The 24,736-nt window shown below is 36.5% G+C and overlaps 1 protein-coding gene across 1 annotated transcript in view; it reads left to right on the forward strand.

Moving 5' to 3' along the window:
* The window catches only part of skic3 (SKI3 subunit of superkiller complex), a 228,287-nt gene that overhangs the window by 153,687 nt on the left and 49,864 nt on the right, over window positions 1-24,736 (forward strand). Inside the window, exons 22-32 of the mRNA XM_028804761.2 lie at window positions 5,599-5,660; window positions 5,762-5,818; window positions 6,415-6,483; window positions 10,792-10,866; window positions 14,368-14,509; window positions 19,765-19,858; window positions 20,251-20,328; window positions 20,743-20,867; window positions 22,022-22,145; window positions 23,982-24,203; window positions 24,416-24,488. Coding sequence (XP_028660594.2) covers window positions 5,599-5,660; window positions 5,762-5,818; window positions 6,415-6,483; window positions 10,792-10,866; window positions 14,368-14,509; window positions 19,765-19,858; window positions 20,251-20,328; window positions 20,743-20,867; window positions 22,022-22,145; window positions 23,982-24,203; window positions 24,416-24,488 — 1,121 coding nt within the window. The remainder of the gene's footprint in view (window positions 1-5,598; window positions 5,661-5,761; window positions 5,819-6,414; window positions 6,484-10,791; window positions 10,867-14,367; window positions 14,510-19,764; window positions 19,859-20,250; window positions 20,329-20,742; window positions 20,868-22,021; window positions 22,146-23,981; window positions 24,204-24,415; window positions 24,489-24,736) is intronic.

Raw genomic sequence — 24,736 nt, forward strand, 5'->3', positions numbered from 1 at the left:
GCAGCCCGTGTTGCAACGCACTATGTATGTATATGTATATATGTGTATGTGTGTGTATATGTATGTGTATATGTATATATATATATATATATATATATATATATATATATATATATATATATATATATATATATATATATATTTGTTCATATGTGTGGGAAAGCGAATAGTAGACGTGACGTAGTATATGTGTACCAAATTTCAAGTCAATAGGTGAAACGGTTTGCGAGCTACAGGTGATTTAAAATCCTGGACAGACAAACGAATAGCCACGGTAGCGTATTATAGAAGAACATTTTACTGTTTAATAATTTATATTTATATGCAATGTGCTTCTTATATATTACTTCATATTCTCATATGATAATGATGTTAATGTTGTTTATATTGATTTCTATGTTATTGTAAGTGCCCTTTATTTGTGGAAAAATAAATTTGGCAATTAAACTTATTTTATACATACATTTTATTTTTTTCTCTTGCACTCAGTGAGCGAATCCACTGGGTAATCAGCTCTCTCTCTCTCTCTCTCTATATATATATATATAGATAGATATGTATGTATGTGTATATATATATATAGATAGATAGATATATGTGTATGTATGTAGATAGATATGTATGTATATGTATATATGTGTATATATATGTAGATATACAAATATGTATATGTATATATGTGTATATATACGTAGATATACAAATAAGTATATGTATATATGTGTATATATATGTACATATACAAATATGTATATGTATATATGTGTCTGTATGTGTATATATATGTTGATATATGTATATATATATGTGGATGTGTATATGTATATATATGTATATATGTTTATGTATATATATGTTTACATAACCTCTTTAACACACTACTTCTCCGCTGCGAAGCGCGGGTATTTTGCTAGTATACAATATGCATCATAACAAAATTAGACAGATGCATAAATTTGGGCACCCCAACAGAGATATTACATCAATACTTAGTTGAGCCTCCTTTTGCAAATATAACAGCCTCTAGACACCTCCTATAGCCTTTGATGAGTTTCTGGATGGAGGTATTTTTGACCATTCTTCTATCCACAATCTCTCCAGTTCAGTTAAGTTTGATGGCTGCCGAGCATGGACAGATTGCTTCAAATCATCCCGTAGATTTTCGATGATATTCAAGTCAGGGGACTGTGACGGCCATTCCAGAACATTGTACTTCTCCCTCTGCATGAACGCCTTTGAAGATTTCGAATTGTAATTTTGGGTCATTGTCTTGTTGGAATATTCAACCCCTGCATAACTTCAACTTTGTGAATGATGCTTGAACATTATCCTGAAGATTTTGTTGATATTGGGTTGAATTCATCCGACCCTCGACTTTAATAAGGGCCCCAGTCCCTGAACTAGCCACACAGCCCCACAACATGATGGAACCTCCACCAAATTTGACAGTAGGTAGCAGGTGTTTTTCTTGGAACGCGGTGTTCTTCTTCTGCCATGCAAAGCACTTTTTGTTCTGACCAAATAACTCAATTTTTGTCTCATCAGTCCAAAGCACTTTTTTCTAAAATGAATCTGGCTTGTCTAAATGAGCATTTGCATACAACAAGCGACTTTGTTGGTGGCGTGAGTGCAGAAAGGGCTTCTTTCTCATCACCTTGCCATACAGATGTTCTTTGTGCAAATTGCGCTGAATTGTAGAACGATGTACAGATACACTATCTGCAGCAAGATGTTCTTGAAGGTCTTTGGAGGTGATCTGTAGGTTGTCTGTAACCATTCTCACAATCCTGTGCATATGCCGCTCCTGTATTTTTCTTGGCCTGCCAGACCTGGATTTAACAGCAACTGTGCCTGTGGCCTTCCATTTCCTGATTACATTCCTTACAGTTGAAACTGACAGTTTAAACCTCTGAGATAGCTTTTTGTAGCCTTCCCCTAAACCAGTGCTCCGCAACCGGTGTGCCACGGCACACTGGTGTGCCTTGAGCCGATACAGGTGTGACGCGGTCAAATAAGACAATTTTCTAACTAAATAATATTTCAACGGTCCTCCTTAGAAACACAATAACGAGAATACGTGCAATGAAATATTCGCGTAAATAGCCTTTTAAAGGTTTAATAATTTTATGTGTCATTTCTCTGAAATAATAAATCCCATCGCCTGGCGCCTGTCGCCTACGACATAGGCCCTACGTAGTTGCCAGACAACTCCGTAGTATGCTTTGATAGCCAGAGTGCTCCGTGCCCTCACCTAGATTCAATTCAAGCCGACGTATTAGTTGTGCTACATCGCATTCACTCGTCTTGCGACAGTAGTTATCATTCATTACTATTAGTTGTGTTGCTGGATTGTGTATGGTTAACGTTCTTCGTGTGATTCATATTTAGTTTTATACCCCTTTAAATATGGATACATTTTTACGTGGAAAAGATTCGTCTTCACGTACAGATGATGAAGAACCCAGCACAAGTGTTGCAAAAAAAAACAAAGAAGATTGTGAAAAGGAAGTACAACGAAGACTACATTCGATATGGATTCTCGTGGTGTGGTGACGAAACGGCTCCAAAGCCACAATGCATCATTTGCGGCGATCAGCTATCAAACGAGGCAATGGCACCCAGTAAACTAAATCGCCATCTAAATTCAAACCATCCCAATTACGCCAAAAAAGACAAACAACTCTTGTGTTAATTAAAAATGATAAGCAGTCATGCTTAAAAGATCTTGACCAAGAACTTTGGGTTGCGCTATCAAATATTGAGCCGAATATAAAACTTTTGTGTTCATTGAAACAAGCGCAGGTATCACATTAATCAGTCATTATGTTATAATAATTATTAAGATTGCATAAAAGTAAATATATATAGTTTTTATGTATGTAAACTTATTAAACTTAATAAATGTATACTTATAATAAAAAATGAAAAATTATTGTGAAATTTGTGTATTAAATTAATATCTATATATCAGTGGCGTAGCTGGAGATCATTTTGCCCGGGGCGGTGAAGAATTTGATGCCCCAAAGCTGAAAGAAATTTTTTTTTGCGCCTCCTCAAGGAACAAAAAAAAAGGAAACTACCGTAGTTTGGATGCCCCTAAATAGCTGGCGCTCAGAGCGGACCGCCCCCACCCCCAGCCCCCCAGCTACGCCACTGCTATATATTTTAGCTTTTGATGTGCCGCGGAAATTCTAGGAAGAACTTTGGTGTGTCGTAGGTGAGAAAAGGTTGCGGAGCACTGCCCTAAACTATGATACTGAACAATCTTTTTTTTCAGATCTTTTGAGAGTTGCTTTGAGGATCCCATGCTGTCACTCTTCAGAGGAGAGTGAAAGGGAAGCACAGCTTGCAATTGACCACCTTAAATACCTTTTCTCATGATTGTACACACCTGTCTATGAAGTTCAAGGCTTAACTTGCTAATCCAACCAATTTGGTGTTGCAAGTAATCAGTATTGAGCAGTTACATGCATTCAAATCAGCAAAATTACAAGGGTACCCAAATTTTTGCACACAGTTTTTCACATTTGATTTAATTTCATACAACTAAATACTTCTTCACTAAAAATCTTTGTTCAGAAAACACCCCAGTACTCAGATGTTCATAGGAAATGAAAGACATTCCACTGTTATCTTTTTTTGTGGAAAGTAAATTATTTATTTATTTTTAATTTTTATTAATTTTATTGTAATCATTCCATACAAATAGATCAATTTTTATAAAAGATAGGATTGAAAACAAGTCGCCCCCCACCCCTTAAACTTACGTAAAACTTAAAGGCTTGTAGACATACCTAAATTGATGAGTTTAATAGGGCAATAGAGATAAATGGAGAAGAAAAAGAAATGTGGAGATAATTGCTTCCTTGGTGTATTAAGAGCTTATTCTAAGATATTATTGATTAGATCTTGCCAGGTTTTGAAAAAAATCTGTATAGATCCTCTAACTGAATATTTGATTTTTTCCAATTTCAAATAGTATAAAACATCAGTTTCCCACTGACTAGTTTAGCAAAATAAGTCTGCGTGCCAAAAGTGTAGTGAATATAATGACAGTTTGTTTGTCCTTCTCCACTTGAAACCCATCTGGAAGAACACCAAACACAGCTGTTAATGGGTTAGGAGGGATTGTGACACCAAGGCTGTCTGAAAGGCACTTAAAAATTTTGGTCCAAAACGAAATTAATTTGGTGCAGGCCCAAAACATGTGACCCAGTGAGGCTGGGACTTGATTGCAGCGTTCGCAAGTTGGATTTTGCCCTGGAAACATTTTGGACAGTTTTAGGCGATACAGATGTGCTCGATATATAATTTTGAGTTGAATAATTGTATGCTTTGCACATATGGAGCTCGAGTGACATCTCTGCATTGCCATTTTCCACTCCTTTTCTGATATATTGATTAAGAGATCTTTTTCCCCATTGTCCTCTTGGATCTTTAAAATTTGAGGGACTGCAAGATAATTTTATATATTGCAGAGATGGTGTCTAAGTCCTTGAAACTGAGCAATATTTTTTCCGGCATGGAGGAGGGTACAAGATGAGGAAAATCGGGCAGGTTCTGTTTAACAAAGTTCCTAATTTGAAGATAGTGAAAGAAAGGTGTGGCTGGAAAGTTAAATTTGGAGTGTAATTGTTCCTAGGATGCAAAGATGTTGTCTATATAAAGATCTCTAAGCAATTTAATCCCAAATCTTTTCCAGATATTAAAAACAGCATATGTTTACGAGGGTTGAAAGAGGTGGTTCTCTTGTAGAGGTGCCACAGATAAAAGATTCTCCATCTTAAAATGCTTTCTACATTGGTTCCATATTCTGAGTGAGTGAAGCACATTTGGCTTATTAGTATATTGCCGATAACTTGCATTTATTGGGGCACAAAGCAGGGAATATAAAGAATTACTGCAGGATTTTACTTCCATTGCAGACCAAGCCTGTGTATCTTCATCTATTTGCATCCAGGTTTTATAGCTTGTATGTTTGCTGCCCAGTAATAAAACTGAAAGTTGGGTAGTGCCCTTCCACCTTCTGCCTTAGGTCTTTGTAGGGTCGCTCTTTGGATACATGGGTGTTTTGAGTTCCAAATAAATGAGGTTATTGTTGAATCTAATTGCTTAAAAAATGATTTATTAATGTATATTGGAATGTTTTGAAATAAAAAAAGTAGCTTGGGAAGAATGTTCATCTTAACAACGTTAATTCTTCCAGCTAGAGTGAGATGAAGGGTTGACCATCTATGCAAGTCTTGCTTAATTTTTTCTATACAGACGACGAAATTTTGTTGATAAAGAGCTTTATGTTTACCAGGTCATCCCTTTTTGGCATGTATTTATTTAAATTGCACAGACTCCAGCATGCTGTTCAACTGGGATATTCTATGATTAGTTGGAAGATCAAATTATTTATTTGTTTCTCAAATTTCCCCCTTAAATCTGTGTTATGCCATCTTATTCAGTAATTAATTCCAAATATGTAATAGTAAGTGATTTGTCTTTGTGGTCTTTCTATGATTAATTATAAATTATGTTTATTAATAATTATACATTTAAAACTCTTTCCTGTTACACAGTCTAGGTACTATATATTTATTGTCTCTTCAGGTATTGAAAATTCTGCTTTAGCACAACATTCATTTATCAAATCTGTGCAGGCCGAAGCAAATGTGAGTAAGATTCTTACACATAATGTTTTAAGGAGAGTTAAGATAAATTTTACAATTTTGCAAAAAATGCCCTTTTAGCTGTCATTTATTTTTGTTTCCAGAATGTTGTAGCTTGGACAAATCTAGGGGTTTTATACCAGAAGCATGAAAATATTGAGGTATTATATTTTTACTGTTTACAGATTTTGCTTATTCTAATATTTTCAGTTCTAAAGCATTCAAATATTAGTGTTTTTCAATGAAATTTCTTTTTATTTATATAAAGACTAATAAAATGTCTGAATGTTTTAAAGTGTCTTGGCAAAGTCATCATTCTTTTGTTTTTGCAGTTTAAAATTATTTGGAAGACAACAAATATAATTTAAAGATTATCAGAGGCTGTCTTATTAGACCAGTTAATTCTACATTTCTTTTATGAGGCAATTTTCAACTGAAAGTAAATACAAAATAGTACTAGTAATAAAATTGATGCCGAAGACAATAGTAAGACTTACATTAATAGAGAGGTTTAGAAATGATAGAAAATGTTTCCTTTTCTACAGTTCCTTAATTTGGTAGAAGCATTTACTATTAGATTGTGCTTTATCAGTTTTATATGTGTTTGTGACTATTAATATTTAGGCATTTTCCTTACAATTGTTTCCTTTCACTACATTGATAAATAAGTCATAATGCGAGTGAATGGCTATACATAGACTATTTAAGAGCAATATGTTATGTTGAGAAATGTAACACAAGTATTGTTTTTTTCCAGCTTGCTCACAAAGCTTTTAAGGTAGCCCAGTCTTTGGAACCATCTTATGTTCGCTGTTGGATCGGCCAGGTATATGTGTTTCAGTGCATTTACATAACTTTACAGATAATTTGTTTCTATGAAATATAATTATTTTTGTCTTCAGCAATCATGAAGAAGTAAGATATCAAATGAGAAGAGGCCAGTTAACAATTCAAGTTGTACATATCCAAGAATAAACACCCACTCAAAACAATTTAAAAGTTGTGTTGTTTTCTAGAGTAATATACATTATGTTATGATCATGGACTGCTAAAAATTGCTAGATTTTACATAGTCTCAATTTTGATTCATAAACTGAAAGCAAAGTTTGATCAATACCATCATACAAGTGTTTACACTTAACCCCAATTAATTAATTTGAGCACAATTGTATTACTAGAACTTTAGATTTGTGTTATGGACATTGCAGTTGTTTTCTTTCTACAAGATAGGGTCAGTGGATGAGAAGTATCCTGCAAGTGTTTCATAAGTCAACTTTGATAGACCTAGGATATAATAGTCAATATCCACCTTATATTACAAGTGTCAACAGCACCATGCATATATTTTTCCGGATTAAAATTGCACATTGTAGGAGAGTGTTGTTTTGCCATTTAAGTAAACAAAAATCATGATTTATTTAGGGTGTTGCCTTGTTATATGTTTTACATTTGTGTTTGTGCACTTATTTTCTGTTTGCCACCCATATTTCATAAGCATCACTCAGATTATTTTTAATTAAGCTTAAGCCAGGTACACTGCTGTGAAAAAGTAATCCCCACCCCCATCCTTTGTTTTGACATATTTTTTTTTACAATGAATGGCTTCATATCTTTATACAAAGTGTAATATTAGATAAAGGGATTTAGTGTTTTAGATAAAGGGATTTAGAGCATCATTTCTAAATTGATACTTAATAAATTTAAGTAATACCATTATCCAACAACTTTATTACCCATGTATAAGGTAATTGCCCCCTTAGTCACTCACTCTTCACAGCTAACCAGAGTTAACACTAGAATTACCAGAGCCTACGAAAAACTTGTATATCCGGCCCACCTTAAATCGCTTCTTAAATCCGTTCACACCTCTCCGCCAGCATCCTTTGTCCTCTAAATGTGCTGATAAAAGACAAGCTGCCAGCAGCCGGCTATTCCATCCCCCCACCGACTTAGAACGTGAGCAAAGTTTTCCCAGCTCACGCCTTGATTGATTATGTGGGAGTGAAGTGGAGTTTTACAGTGGAAATAAGACATCATTATTCTAAAGTAATCTATGTAAACACATTGTTAAAACGGAAACTTTTTCATATTTTAGTAATAAATGTTACAAAATGTAGTAGGCATAAACTATAGAATATATAAAAAAGAACAACATGTGCGTTGTCCCTGACTCTCTAAGTAAGATCGGGGGAGGGGTGATGTTAGAGCGCCTGCGCTTATTCAGTGCAGCAGGGACAACGCACATGTTGTTCTTTTTTTCTTTCAGTACACGTGGCTTCCCTGTTAATTTATATATCTAGTGACTTCTCTGCCTGTCTGTCTCTCTATTACGCAGTGCTCTGTCTGTCTGTGTGTTATGGATCTTAAAAATAAGTTATAAGGACAGTTGTTCCTGTTAATTGTAGTCTCAATTGTTAAAAAAATATTTGAAAAGGAGCATCCCACATGAAAATATAACGATCTCAGTAACTGACAGTGCATACCAATGTATAAATTTTATGTCCGTTTGAGGTTTAAAAGAAAAGAAAAAAAAAGCAACACTTCATCCCCAGCGGGGAATCGAACTCAGGTCTGTGAGGCAAGGAAAAGCTACTCTGCCCTAAGAGGCAAATCTTAGCGCGCTACGCCACAGAAACTGTTGAATCATTCTTGAAGCTTTTGTGAAAGTGTTTATTTGATCTTTGGAACTCGGGCTTTATATATTCTATAGTTTATGCCTACTACATTTTGTAACATTTATTACTAAAATATGAAAAAGTTTCCGTTTTAACAATGTGTTTACATAGATTACTTTAGAATAATGATGTCTTATTTCCACTGTAAAACTCCACTCCCACATAATCAATCAAGGCGTGAGCTGGGAAAACTTCGCTCACGTTCTAAGTCGGTGGGGGGATGGAATAGCCGGCTGCTGGCAGCTTGTCTTTTATCAGCACATTTAGAGGACAAAGGATGCTGGCGGAGAGGTGTGAACGGATTTAAGAAGCGATTTAAGGTGGGCCGGATATACGAGTTTTTTCGTAGGCTCTGGTAATTCTAGTGTTAATTGATATGACATTGCTAGACCTAATTGCAGCCAACTGTGTTGAATCTAAACCTTACCATATATTAGAGCTTACCATGAGACTGAAGTATTCACCACAGTATTTCTAGAAGAATACTATCTTAATACATAATTCGCCAGTCTCCTCACTCACTCACGTCCGTCCGAAGCCGAATGTGCAGTCGCCTTCTGCGCAGCTGCCCAAAAAACCTTACGAAACCGACATCGCGGCAGGCGATGTGACTACGGCCGCAAAAATTCAAAGAGAAAGGCAACTTCGATTAAAGCTTTAGAGGCCTGAAAGGCGATTTCGACTACAGCTCAAGGCCTAATTACGCATTCATTCAATACACCTATATCAGGTTTGTGGTGCTTATACTTATTACAATTCCACTCGTGCCTGTTTCATCTTACGTTGTCGAAACGGGCTCGTTGTCTAGTGCCTCAATAAGAGGAAAAATGTTGTTGAAATTTGCCAATCGGGAAGAGAGCTCTGGGACTCCATCGCACTACAGTAAGAGCCATTTGGAACTGTGATGAATTTTTCTAAGAAAACCTGGCCTGTCAAAATTGCCCCAAGTGCACAGAGACAACTTATTCAAGAAGTCAAAAAGTATCCCAGAAGAACAGGCATAGAACTGCAGTCTTAGCCTTAGTCTTAGTCTTAGGTCAGAGACAGAGTGAAAATGAGAGTAGCTAGGCAGAAACCTTATCCAAGAGTAATATCATTACTTGTGTCACATTTCCAAAGAAAAACTTGGATGATCCCAAGCCTTTTATAATAACGTTCTATGGACAGACATGCCAAAAGTAGAACTCTTTAGATGACACAGTCCCTCTGTGTCTGGTGAGAAGTTAATGCAGCATTCAGTGAAAATATCATACCTATAATAAAACATAGGGTTGCAGTGTGATATTGTTGGAATGCTTTGCTTCCTCGGGACTCGTAAGACTTACCATTAAAAGAATTCGTCACTTTGCCAGAATATTCATAAAGAAAATGTCCCGTCATCTGTCTATGATCTGAAACTGAAGGTATGCAGAATGACAGTGACCCTTAACATAAAAACAAAGTATACTCAAAAGGAAGTTTACAGCTAAATGGATCGGAAGGAACAAAGTTCTGACTTGAAGCCAAAAGACTTTCCACAGAAGGGAAACCAGCTTTTCACATTCGTAAATTACCAGTGTGTCTGAGTTCAAGCATTTCTGCAAAGCAGAGAGGGCTAAAATTCCTCAAAGACTGCTTGCAAGATTGATATCAAATTAGAGGAAACGTATAGTTGGGATTATTGCTGCTAAAGGTGCTGTAAGCAGTTACTGAATCTATGGGGGGTAATTATTCTTTCACATGAGTGATAGTGAGATTGGATTGTATTTGTTCCATGAAATGAAGAAAGTAATATTTGAAAAACTGCATTGTGTGTTCACTCAGGTTTGCTATCTTTAATACTGCATTTTGTGTAAAGGGCTTAAGCCATTCATTATGTATAATAGACAAAACAGAGTATATTAGAAAAGTGGCAAATACTTTTTCAGTTTTTTGTGCAGTACATTATCATTAATCAAAGGAAATGTATTGTCTTCAGCATTTCTGCAGTGTATTTTTTTATTATTAGTTACCTCCTAAAATTCATAATTAATACTGGTTTTATTGACACCTGCCATTTTAAAATTTTTATTTTTTGTGCCTACATTTCAGTTAAGAATTGTCATTATGCAGGTAACCTACAATCATAGTTCTATTTTAATTTCTTTTAAAAGATTTAATTTACTCAGTGACTGAAATGAAGGGATATAGCTGAAGAACAGAAGAAAGATTAAAGACTAGTGAGAGCAGTGTATTGCTATTGTTGTACACTCACAGCATGCTTTTATGTTTCATGAGTCACCCTGTCTGTTATAATGCAGCTACTTTCTGCGTGCTTCATCCTGTGCCGTATACTTTGTAATGCATAATTACTTGAATTTCAATGAGAATTGCAATTCATGATGAAGTGTTGTTGGTTGAAGACTTTATATATCTATGAATCATTTTATATTGCCCTTCAGATGTCCCAAATATTGCTAAATATATCAGTTTTCTTTTAGGCTCTTATTGCTGAAGCAGTTGGGAGTTATGAAACCATGGATCTTTTCAGACACACCACAGAGCTGAGTGTTCATGTAAGCTAAACCTTTTGCAGTATTTATAACCTGTATTTGGAACCTGTCGATACAAAATCTAGCTAGCAAACTACAACCAATTTATAGGTGCTCTTTTAAAATAGAAAAAATATTGGTTTCTTCACAATATTCTCTCTGAGAGAAGTTTCCTTTCAGTGTTATTATACAGTATTTAATACCATTGATAAGTGAAACAGATTTAGACAGTTTTGACTGCAAGATAATGTTAAGTCAGTGTATATTTTAATGCATTAAAAATTAAACATTTCTGCTTATAAACTTAATTATTATTGAAAATAAAATATAAAGTTGCTTTCATTTTCTGCAGTCTTCTTTAAAAAAAAAAAGATGGTCTTACAGTGTGTGTGTGTGTGTGTATATATATATATATATATATATATATATACAGTATATATACTGTATATACAGTATATATGTACATATATATATGTATGGAAGCAAAGGTCTCTGATATGGTTTGCATATTTGTAGCTAGAGATCAACAAAGGGAGAAACTATGTAGATGATGATGTTATCGAGTTAGATAGCACTATAGGGATTATGGGGCTGGAGCAGTCTGTGCACCAGATGCTGGAAGGTCATGGGGGCCCTAGGCAACCCAAAGGGTAGGATGCAGTAATGCCAGTCGCAACTAGGGGTGCTAAATGCAGTCTTTTGCCACATCCCTGAATGTGCCCGTAGCGTTTTGTCATGTTGAGGGTGGATAGGAACTGAGCATTCCCCAGTCACTCTAGGAGGTCATCACCATGGGATATGCATTGAACTTGGAGACCTCACTGAGGCAATGGAAGTCGTTGCAAAAGCACCAACTCCCATCGGGTATTGGGACCAATATGATCAGGCTGGGCTACCCCTAGCTCCAGCATGCAATGTATTTCTAGTTCCACCTCTGCCTTCTTAGCCTCCGAGAGACAGTAAGACCACATGGATGATCATGCCCGGCTCATAGATGGTGTCATGGGTAATCAGCACTGTTCGGCCTGGCCTGGGATCAACAACACCCTCAACTGAGGTGGTGACAGTTCCTAGTTCCTTCTTTTGTTGAGGGGTAAGGCTGTCCCCATACTTTAGTAGGTCAGTGTCCATAAAGAGGTACAGTGTGAGAGTGGCCATGGAGTCACTAGAGTCACAGTCATCCCAGGGCCTCAGAAAGTTGATGTGGTAGATTTGTTTTATTGAGCTATGGTTGGGCTGGTTGACCAGGTAATTCACCAGCCCCTTTCGTTCGTGGACCTGGTATGGCCCCTGGCACTGGCCAAGGAGTTTGGAGTGTGATTTGGGGACTAGTACCATGACCCTGTCCCCTGGAGAAAAGAGCCTCGATTGTACAGCTAGGCCTGCGAGCGCTGGGCATGCTGAAGATGCTCTCGCACCATGGGGCAAAGTGGCGTGAAATAATAGCATGACCCAGAGACTTCCTTCCTGGCTTCCTCTTCCCAGCCCTCCCAGACAAAGTCAAGTAGTCCCCAGTTCTGTTTCCCGTACAGCAGCTCAAAAGGGGAAAGCCCATATGAGGCCTGCAGCACCTCCCAGAAGGCAAACAAGAGGCAGAATTTGGTCCCAGTCCTTCCTGTCTGTCTGCACCACCTTTCTCAATATCTGTTTGAGTTATCTGGTTAAAGTTCTCAGTCAGGCTGCCCACATGGGGATGGTGAATGGATGTTTTGAGGTAGCAGATGCAGAGCAGCCTGGTGACTCCCACAAGGTCCACAATTTGAAGGGCGTCCCCTGGTCCATGAGGATCTCCTTGGGGATGCTGACATGTGAAGATCCCTACCAGTTCCTAGGTGATGGTCTTTGAATTTGCTACCCAGAAGAGTATGGCATCTGGGCACCAGGTGGCATAGTCCACCAGGATGAAGATTTGTGTCCACTAGCGGAGGGTTCAAGAGGCCCGACGATATCCATATGAAGCCATTTGAAAGGAATGTCAGAGTTGGGCAAGGGAACAAAAGGAGTGTGATATCGCCAGGGCATCTGGGTCAGTTGGCATTTTGGGCAGGATCTGCAAAAGCGGTACATTTCCTCATACATGCCAGGTCAATAAAAGCATTCCATTATGCACACCAGTGTTTTTTTCAGCGCCCAAATGCACCACCAGTAAGTGAGTGTAGGACAAGTAACATACCTCTTAGAGGTAGGGCTGTGGGACAAGGAGATAGCTTCGGACTTTGCCCTGGCTTTCCACCTCTTGGTACAGCAGATCATGTTCAAGGACAATGTGGGGTGTGGATGGCATGGACCTGCTGGTAGGTTGTCTATCAACGACTGTGACCACATTGTCATTCCATTGCTTATGTTTAAATGATGTGGACAGGTAACAAAACCAGAACTGCAGGGAGGCAAATGGGACAGTGGCAACACCCTGTGAACCCGCAGGATCTTAGTTGAAGAATAGCTCTGTTGTAGTGGCTTCATGGACGCCACTTTACCTTGCATGGCTATGAGTCTCCTCCAGGTACTTGGGCACAGAGGCTCCCTGTCGGGTTTTCTGTGGGTCCAAGCTCTCCCCAGGATCACAGCATATGGAGGTATTTGGAATCCTCACCACACACATCCATCTGAGCTGCTCTTCTGCCACTAGCCAGCACACTGCGATTGCGTAACTCCTGGCCTCATCATGAATACAGGTCACACTGTCCCATTTGTCGTCATATTGTTCTGACACATAGTAACGGTTTTGTAGAGGGCTTGGACAGGGTGTCAATTCATTCTGGTCATGCCAGTAGATCACAAAAGGGTTAGACGTGATTGCAAAACAGGAGGTGTCTTAGCGTTTCTCTGTGTCATCTCGGTTTTCATGGCGGGAGTGGCGTCATTCTTTGTGGTCTGGCTGGTGGTTCAGTGATGCTCTATTATCTCTACCAGCACCTCCATATCCACCCAAGGTTGTCCCTGTATGGCTTGTACCGGGTATTCCAGGAGGGCATGGACCAAAAAGTTGGCGGCCACCATCTGCACTACCTCCTCAGCCATATTCTGTCCCAGTTGGAGCCAGCAACACTGAGCCTGACAATGTACACACAAACACACACACACATATAAAATATAGTCAATAAACTTTCCAGTTTCCATTTCATTTATAATTTATAAATACAGTATGGATTTGAATGTTTTTCTTACATTAAGTAAAATACTTTCAGAAATTAGAATTTGTGTATTTTTTGCCTGAAACTTGTTTGATGCAGTGACAGCTCAGATGTCTCAACTGTAATGGCGTATGTATGTACTAAAAACTATTACATAAAACTTAACATTAAAAATGTCTTATTTGTACATTAAATATGTGTTTCTTTATATCTAAAAGCCAGCATACAAGTTATTTGTATTAGTATTTGTAAAATTTGTTCGCTACCTTAATTAGTTTTACCTTAAAAACCTGCCTATGTACATTTTCTTTCTTATTCTGAATTTAAATTATTTTCTTAAACTGTATATTGATGACATATTCTCCTGTTTCATATTCTTTGTTCTAAACAGACTGAAGGAGTGAAGGGATATGCTCACTGGGTTTGTTCAACGCTTTTGGATAAAAGTAATAGGAACTCTGAGCTGTACCTCTACAATATTGTGCAAATGAATGCTATTTCTTCAGCACAAGTTGCTTTGACAAAATACACAGGTAAGGAATTGAAATTTCATTTCAGATGTGCTCTGGTAACTTTTGTAGATTGCAGTTTATTTAGATAAGTTCACTTCCAGTACTAAGCAACCAAAGCCTTCATTCTCTGCTTGGACTTTAAAAAAACATGTGCTGACTACCTTAACAAGCTATAAATATGGCTGATTTTTTTATGTAATACATGATCTATTTCACACTCTGTTCCTCTTTTCCATCTGCTTGGCATTCTTCCTCCTTGCAGAGAGTGGTTTCCCACTTGGTTCTTCTTCCCTTTTTGAGGTTTCAGCCTTAATGTCTTCTTAACACTAGAATTACCAGAGCCTACGAAAAAACTCTAGATCCGCCCCACCTTAAATCGCTTCTTAAATCCGTTCGCACCTCTCCGCCATCGTCTTTTGTCTTCTAAATGTGCAGATAAAGACAAGCTGCAAGCAGCCGGCTATTCCATCCCCCCAATGACTTAGAACGTGCACGAACTTCTCCCAGCTCATGCCTTGATTGATTATCTGGGAATGAAGTGGAGTTTTAGAGTGGAAATAATAGATTGTTATTTGGAACACATGCATTTCATGTGCGTTGCGTTTCTACAGTAATCTGTGTAAACATATTTTTAAAACAGAAATGTTTATAGTAGTAAATGACAAAATGTAGGCATAAACTACATAATGTATGAAGCTGAAGTCCAAATATCAAAGAAACACTTTCACAAAAGGTACAAATATAACAGAACAAGTGCGCTTTTATTCAAAAATATAATTGCAGAAAAAAAAAAGCCGCCTTAGTGTGCAACATTGACACTCACTTACTATGACTGCCGCCGTGGCGCAACATTATCAGTTGCTGACTGGGAATCAAAAGGTCACGAGTTCAATCCTGCACAACTCCCTTTTGAGAAGTGAACTGCTCTTATTTTTACAATTTTAGAATATAAAGATACATTTGATTTCAGTCTTTAACAGCTGGTGTAATTGATGATACTTGTAAAGGTTAGCTTTGTTTTGTTTTTTTTTTATTCACTTTTCATTCTCTTAGTCGCGTTCAGGATCCTTCCCTACCCCATCTGACACTGCTGTTTTCACATAAAGACGCGCTATAGCTCTGCAGTGTATCATGATACATACTAAAGTGTCTGCGTGCACTTTTCATGGCATTACACATTTATTTTTTGAGCATACCCATGTCGCTCAAACACAGGAACATATGTTGATGTAAAAGTATAACAAAAACAAGTGCACTTTTATTCAAGACTGTAACCGAAGAAAAAAGAAACAGTAGGTGGTTGATATGACAGCTTGTGTGGTGCAATGCTAAGAACTGCTGATTTCCGTTCCGTGCTATATAAAATCATCACATTCACATGTTAACAGTTCCCACACACCCAAGGACCGCCCTTCCTACATTTACGACATGTGTAATTGTTGCAGTGTACACACCTCTCTGTGCTATGGTTCCTATTACACTGAGCAAGCACCTGTAATTTGCAGCTCTAGATAGATAGATAGATAGATAGATAGATAGATAGATAGATAGATAGATAGATACTTTATTAATCCCAATGGGAAGTTCACATTCTTCAGCAGCAGCATACTGATACAATAAATAATATTAAATTAAAGAATGATAACAATGCAGGTGAAAAACAGAAAAACAGACAATAACTATGTATAATGTTGAATGTTAACGTTTACCCCTCTGGGTGGAATTAAAGAGTCGCATAGTTTGGGGGAGAAACGATCTCCTCAATCTGTCAGTGGAGCAGGACAGTGACAGCAGTCTGTCGCTGAAGCTGCTCTTCTGTCTGGAGATGATACTATTAAGTGGATGCAGTGGATTCTCCATAATTGATAGGAGCCTGCTGAGCGCCCTTCGCTCTGCCACAGATGTTAAACTGTCCAGCTCCATGCCAACAATAGAGCTTGCCTTCCTCACCAGTTTGTCTATTCATTATCTCAAAACACCACGCACATTCACAGTAATTCCCAGTTATGTCCACCACTCACACCCACGCCCACAACCATACAGAACTGATTCCACATCAGAGAATTTCCAGTTCCAGCATAAATTCACACCCGATCTGACGTTTTCGTTTTCAAATAATATTGCATTTAGTGCGATGATGTTTTCACATATATTGTCTTTCTTTCAGGTGTGTAATAGAAACCACAGCATAGAGAGAAGTGTATACATTGTAACAGGTACACATGTTGTAAATGTAGGAAAGACGATCCATGCGTGTGTGTGAACTATTAACTGTTAACATTTGAATCTGATGATTGCATATAGCGCTGTCTTATTCAGTGCGCGCAAGAACATGCAGGTAGCCAGTTACTGTGTGCTACAACATGCTGGCGGTGATCAACTCACATTTTAAAAAAAGAAAGAGACAAATATATGTGACGTTTTGAAGAAACCATTTTATGACACGAATAGTAGCAATCAGAAAACATCGTCGAAGTAATGCAATATTATTTGAAAACGAACAGCGTCAGATCGGGTGTGAATTTATACTGGCGCTGTTACTTAGAGTCAGATCAGAAGCTGAATAAGCTCCTGTTCTGACTCTAAGTAAAAAAGCATGAATTAATCAACAGAAATAACCGTGATCGATATTTTAAACTTAACGATTTACAGTGCATACCAATTTATAAATTTTATGTCCGTTTGAGGTTACAAAGAAGAAAAAAAACACTTTCTCCCCAGCAGGGAAACAAACTCGGGTCTCTGAGGCATGGCAGGGCTGCTGCTGTCTGAGTCAGCAAATCTTAGTGTTAGGCCACGGAAGGTGTTGTATCATCCTTGAACCTTTTGTGAAAGTGTTTATTTGATGTTTGGATTTCAGGCTTCACACATTCTATAGTTTATGCCTACATTTTGTAACATTTATTACTAAAATATGAAAAAGTTTCTGTTTTAACAATGTGTTTACACAGGTTACTGTAGAAATGGAACACACATGAAATGCGTGCGTTCCAAATAACGATCTATTATTTCCACTCTAAAACTCCAGCAGTTCAGTCACTCCCAGATAATCAAAAAAGGCATGAGCTGGGAAAACTTAGAGAACGTTCTTGGACAGTGGGGGATGGAATAGCCGGCTGCTTGTCTTAATCGGCACATTTAGAAGACAAAAGAGAGGTAAGCATGGTTTTAAGGTGGGCCGGATCTTCGAGTTTTTTCGTAGACTCTGGTAATTCTAGTGTTAAATTAGTCCTTGATGTCTATGAAAGAAGTCAGGATGCTTTCAGTGACTTCCCTTTATTAAAACACACACTCATACCAGGATCAGCACTAACAGGCTAGACTTTTTCATTTGTAAGAGAAAAAATATACACTGTTGAGCCCTTTTATGATAGGCAATTGTATGCTTTCATCCCAGCTCAGACAGAAATAGTACTACCAATAAATGTAATGATTTCAGCAGTTCAGTCATGAAATCTGTTTATTACTGGGAACTGAATGGGGAGTGAGGTGCCACCTAAAATCTACTGATTTTACCATTAAGTGAGTTTTCAGGCTTGCTTTGGAAACCGACATCATGCCTAGTATAATAGATGGTGGGTGAAGAATTAGAGTGTAAGAGGAAGTCACATGATTCAGGGCCATAAGTAGAGTTTGTCATACATGCAGGTAAAAACTATTCAGTTGACTGAGTAGAGAACTCTAAATCAGATGAAATATATAGTAATCAGTATTGTAATAAGTAATCACATTTCCAGACAAAGGAACTGTTTGGGCTAAAACAATACTTTTCAAACTTGCTTTTATATTTTCATTTAGCATCCTTTGCTGTCATTAATAAATTATATTTTACTTTGTTTCAATCCAACCTTGTCACCACTGACTCTATAACTGAATGTAACTTTTTTAGTTCTTTAAAACAGTTGATTATCATTAGTGTATTTAATAATTATTTTTATTAGAATGCATCATTCTATAAAGAGACAGATATAAGATGTACAGTAATTCTGTTCTTATTTCCATCTAATCCAGCACAGGCTTCTCTGAACGCATCCGACGTGTTTAGTCCAGGTCATCCTATAGTCTCTACAAAGCCTTTTTAGTCAATGTATACATAGTCATATTTCTGTTTTTGCCAATTTTAATCATTGGCTGTGAAAGTGGCAAATTTTCACATATATTTCTGATTGCACAAGGGGCCTGTCAAATAGTATGTTAATCATGTGAGATAGTGCTGCAGCAGTGGTGAAGGGTTTTTCACTCTTGTAGGACATTTCACCAGTAGGTCAGAATTGCGTTCAATGCTAAACTGGAATAATTATAGTCACCCAGGATGGATATTGGCTGTCAGAATCTCAGACCTGACTGGCTGCAAAATACATTGTAATGATAAAGAGACTCATTAAAGTAAGCAGTAATAAAAAAATATACCATGTAAAAGAAAGAATAAACTTTCCAATTACAAACTCACGATAGCCCCTCATGGCAGTAACACTATGCAGATTGATAATGGTGGGTTGTAACTTTGGTTGTAAATGTTAATGTGAAAAGAACATAGACTAGCATCATTGGTGTACAGTATATTCATATTTATTCCAGTGTGGTTTTCTGTCAGAATGGACTGTGTGAACAAGCTTTGTCTAGTATAGAAATCCTGGCAGTCTGAATGCTGAAAGTACAGTACATTGAATTTTACCATGTATTTCTTATTCAGTAAGCCAGTTACAATTTGCTGTGGTTTTCTTTTTAGCTAAAGCATATTTTAGTGTTCCACTTGTCCAAGCTTAAAGATATTTCAGCCACAGTGACATGTTGAAAGTAAAGTCTTAGGTACACCCAAAAACTATCATCATCTGAAATATCAGGAGCATTTTATTATCAAGGAGCATCAAAGGAATCCTACTCTGAACAGTTTCTTGACTATAAGTATAATTTACCTTATATGTTCCCATCTCCTTTTATTCCTTTACATGATTGAAAGATTTTTATTTAAAGCTATAGTTTTTTTTGGTTGACATTTTTATATCTTTTTGCAACAAAAAATAAATAAAAATATATATATATAAATGTATCAAATAATGGATAAAGTAGCATTAAATGTGATAAATAGCATTTATCATTTTTTTATGGGATGGAGCCTTTAAACCCTTTGATGGAAAAATTAGAAAAAAAAACTATATACAAATATGCATTAACATGAATTTTTGGCTGAACTATAATAAGGAAGAACTGATGATATACGTTATAAACATCGGTTAGTAATTTCACAGTAAAATAACTAAATTTTATGTTTGCAGAAAGAATTCAGATTGATGCCGCTGCATTTACCATGCTTGGATACCTCAACGAACATCTAAATTTGAAACAGCAGGCAGTAAAAGCTTACCAAAGGTAGGGGTATTGTTATAGAGAAATTAACATTATACTGTTATTTTAGCAATTAATCATTTAAAATAATATAACAGTGACACGTAGTTATTTTTTACCTTATTTACAATGCTTGTACTTTATTGTACATTTGAATGAAGTGGAAGAGCGTTGTAATCTCTGAAATTATAAAATAGCAAATGAGGGAAAAGCATTAAAATGATATAATAGTTACCATTTAGATTTGCTTTTTTTTTTCCTTGAAGTAATTGACATTGAAAGCTCGATGTACAGTACATTTAAGTCTGAAACTTCTGTTGTCTTATGCTTGAAGTGACAGCAGTATCTCATATTTATTAGATGCTAAAATGCTTTAATCTGCAAAACTGTTAAAATAGTTACCTTTTTTCCTGTAGTGCTTTTCAGATACTACAGACCACAGGAGAAACAGAGAAGTTAATATTTGCCCTTAGAAATTATGGCAGAAGTCTCAGGTAAGAACAACTCAGACACACTGCTAGATATTTACTCTGCTTAGTGTACTTAACTATGTCTAATTTACAAAAGCAAGTATAATTTTTAGACCTGTCAAGAAAGAACTGAAGCTAATAGAAGATTGATGCTGTTTTGAATAACAGCAGTTAAAAATTAATCACATTAGAAGGCACGGTCTGAATCAAAGCATTTCAGTTCATAAGTACAGCAGTTTTATAGATGATGTCACATATTAAACTACTGTCATTTGTTTGTATAAAATGTATTTGTATAAAAGGAAATTATTAATGGTAGTTGATCTTTATTCTTCAGATATTTGTCATGCCAGTATTAAAATTTACTTTATTTAAAAGACACTAAGGTATCCTAAACATAACCTTTAATCTGCTTTTTTTTCTTTGACCTTTCTTCAGTACCATTGGTCATTATAATCAGGCTATTCAGGCTTATACATCAACCCAACTCAGTGACCTAGATGACATCACTGGTTTAGCACTTGCTTATTTCAAGAGTGGACTTTTGCAGGAGAGTATCACAGGTAAAATGAAAATAGTCCCTGGTATGTGTTATGTACATTCACAAAAAAATCTGTATAAAAGACAGCTGAAAAATACCAGTATAGTTTATAACTGTAATCTCTGATTTTACAATGGGTAGTTGGGTGCTATTTTTCATTTCAAGAACCTCAATTAGTAATAATTTTATCTTCTAATAGTTTCAATGCATTTTATAAAGATTTGCAATGAAGTGATTTAAATATGCAGTGCAGAAGAGTGTTTCATGTTAAGTCTGCAACATTTTCACTTGGAGAGAGAGAGAGAGAGGGAGAGAGATTGGGAGCATGCACTGATACAGCGTGTTGCCGCACCCGCCACATGACTAACCACCTCAGGATCACAAATTAGGACCCGAGCACAGCTGTACTACAGGTGAACCCTCAGCACCACACTAGTTTCTTACAGTGGCTAGACTGCCAATCCTGCCACCAACCCCCCAGTTTTCCCTACAAATTGGAAGACTTGCATGCAGGGTTGGATGCAGGTTAATGTCATACCCAGAGTGAACAATTGCAGGTTAAGGGCCTTGCTCAAGGGCCCAACGGAGTGGAATCACTTCTGGCATTTACGGGATTTGAACTGGCAATCTTTTGCAACTGATTGCCAGCGCAGATCCCTAGCCTCAGAGCCATCACTCTGCCCATTGTCACCTAGGTGCTCTTTTAAATATTACTGTCTTAAAATACTGAGCCAATCAATTTAACAGTGCCCTTTATTAAAGGGAAACATAGTTTTTCATTCCAGATTTACAATAATATTGCTTATTTTTCACAAGTGTAACTTTATGGATATAAACACTAATTGGTTATATGTTTTTCTTTTTCTAGCATGCAGTAAATCTAATCTTATTCCTAGTCTTCCATTACTGAACCCACTTAAACCAGTTCAAGGTCCTAGGTACCACCAGAATCGGGAATAAGGCAGGAACCAGGCCTAGAAGGATGCTAGTTTATAGCAGGACTTACTAACACAATGTATACACACTACTTATATTAGTTCTCCAAGTATACTACTACTCAGAGAAAAACGTTATTGTTATTTCTCAATTTTTAAAAAAATTGCATTTTTCTGCTTTAGAGACAATTCATATAACTCCGTTTTAAATTTTCATGTATATTGTTTTCTTTTAAACCAGTGTATGAAAAAGCCTTGATGCTGGCAAAAACAGAAAAGGAGAAAGCATATATACTTGTATCCTTGGCCTTACTTGAACACAAGCAAAAAAAGGTGGATGGTGCTAAAACACTGCTTTTTAAATGGTTTGTATAAGCCTTACGAATCTTATCTTGGAAAATGACCATAATACCATAGCCACCACTAAGTAGCTACAGTATAAACCTGTAAATAATTGTTCAGAGCATTTGTTGATATTGTGTAAATTTGTAGACTGCAAGGGTAATCTGTAGGTAGAAGCAAGCCTGGGTACCTTAAATTAAAATCTGCAGTATGCATTTCAATCACATCTGAATTGTTTAATTTGTCGTTTTTAACTGTGGAGCAGAGGGGAAAATCATGGAAAAATGCGTCTTTGTCACAAACATTATGGAGGCACAATAGAGCATTGTGCTAACAGGTTTCCAATCTTGAGACACACATTGGGCCAGTGAGTGTGAGTAACTAACCTGTTCCATTGTGTCACAGCTCCTGGCTCAGTGAGAACATCTTTTCTGTTTCCCGTGTATCTGTGCAGATTCTTCACACTTTATTTTTCCATCAAGAAGTATGAAATGTCTTGTAAATTGTAAACAATCTTTTGTTTATTTAACTCAAAGGCACTAAATACATAGCTTCAATACTTAATTTGCCAAGAACACTTTGTACTCGCCTAATAAAACTGTTTTGAATAGGCACTAAAAATTAAGCAAGCTGCAATACAGACCATAGAATGAAGATGCTAGTTTTTGCTGCTTTCCATTATGTAGCGTCTTAACTATTTCATTATTCAGTATCTTTAATTCATGCCTCCATGAAAAGAAAAAGACATTCAGGTCTTGGTTTTAGAGGTAAATTAATACATAAAAATTTCCTACGCCTGTCAATTATGTTGTTAATATGTATGTTTCTTGTTACAAGTCTCAAAATTGTATAGGCAGTTTTTCTTGTGCCAGTTATCAGTATCCAAAAGGGATCTGCTGGACCTCTGCACAGAAAGAGTCCACATGCTTTTTTAAGTCTAGCTGACCTCCCGGAATTGCCTGCTGGCAAAAATTATAAGCCACAACGAGAACAGTTTTAACAGAGTCAAAAATTTGTAAAACTGAAATGAGAGTTGTTTTCTCAAACTCAGTGAGGGTGCTGCCAAAATAAACAAACAGCTAAACCATAAGAAAAGTCACCATAAGAATTTCCAGGAGTCAAAATCTAAAATATGTGTTGGTAGCTAAATCAAGACACTAAACCCTTCACAATGTTGAGAAGTGAAATGCCACAAGATTTGAACCTGAAGACCTAAAATACTAAGAGCATAAACACAAGTTGTGTGTGGGATGAATGTGTAATTTTGGATCCTGAACTGAATGCAAGTGTTTTAAAGCAAAGCATCTGTAACATGGCACACAGTGCCTTTTGGGAAACAGTCACTAGAAATGGTGTAGCATTTAATATAATGCTGAAGCTAGAAAATGGTAAAGTAAAACACTTGAAATTAAATGATAAAAGTATTTGTACTGGTGCACAACTAAACTATTAATACACAGTACTTGTATTATTATTCCTTTATGTGAAAACCTTCTAAACACCCATAACAGAGCAATAGGAAAAATGTATTTAATAAATATTTTATATGCTTGACCCAGAGCATATGTTATTTGCTGTATGTATAGAGGAATTGGGGAATTTACTGAATAACATACACAGGAGTGTTGACTCACTGCCAATAAGCTGAAAATATCATTGAGTCACTCTTCATGTCTGTCATTCTTTTAGAATGTGACTTCCTTTACTAAGAGTCTTCATTTTCACTTGTATTAGATTTAGGTTTCATTTTTATTAAATAATATTAAATATTTTTAAGAGAATTATTTAAGTTTTAGTATGAATGATTAATTTAGATATTGCAAAAGAAAAAGTAAACATGACATGTTTGTATATTTTAGTTCCATGTTAAAAGAGCCTGCAATTGAAAGTCTTCTGTCACTTTGTGCCTTGGGACTAGTCAACAGAGATGCTACACTTGCGACAGCTGCCCTTAATGAGATTAACAAACGTGTTAACCAAAAAGATGCAGTTTATGATCGATGTCTGCTCTTGTGTGCCATTTTTGCTCTCCAAGGCAACAATGCAGGTGTACAGAAACAATTAGCTAAAGCTGTTCACAGGTATGTATGTATCAAAATATTTGTCATTTTATCATTTATATTGTATCTTTATAGACCACCTGACACTAAGTACATGTAGATGGAGTAGGTAAATTTAATAAACATGTCTTTTCATAGCATTATGTTACAAAAAAATTAACTCTTTGGTATAACATGCCTAACAGCTACTTTTTTTTTATTTTTATTTTTTTTTTTCCCTTTTTCCCTTATAGTCACCCAGGTGATCCTATGTTGTGGTCTCTACTATCTAGAGTGGTTCCTCAGTACTACCCCAAAAATTCCAAAGTAAGCATTTATATATAGAGTATATCTTATATATGTATATATATTTATTTATTGTAACTTTTTAAATTAGTAATATTAATGTGTTGTGATAGGAGGAGATTTTTGGGTAGTAACAGTAATGAGGCAAAATGACCAAAAAGGGTATCCTTATTATACAGAATTTTTAAAGGTGAGATGAATAAAAGAAGAGCACGAAGTACAAAAGGAACAATAAAACTGGAAAAATAGTTCTTCTGTTGGTTTAATGA

The sequence above is a fragment of the Erpetoichthys calabaricus genome, chromosome 7 (assembly GCF_900747795.2).
Source record: "Erpetoichthys calabaricus chromosome 7, fErpCal1.3, whole genome shotgun sequence".
Taxonomy (NCBI): domain Eukaryota; kingdom Metazoa; phylum Chordata; class Cladistia; order Polypteriformes; family Polypteridae; genus Erpetoichthys; species Erpetoichthys calabaricus.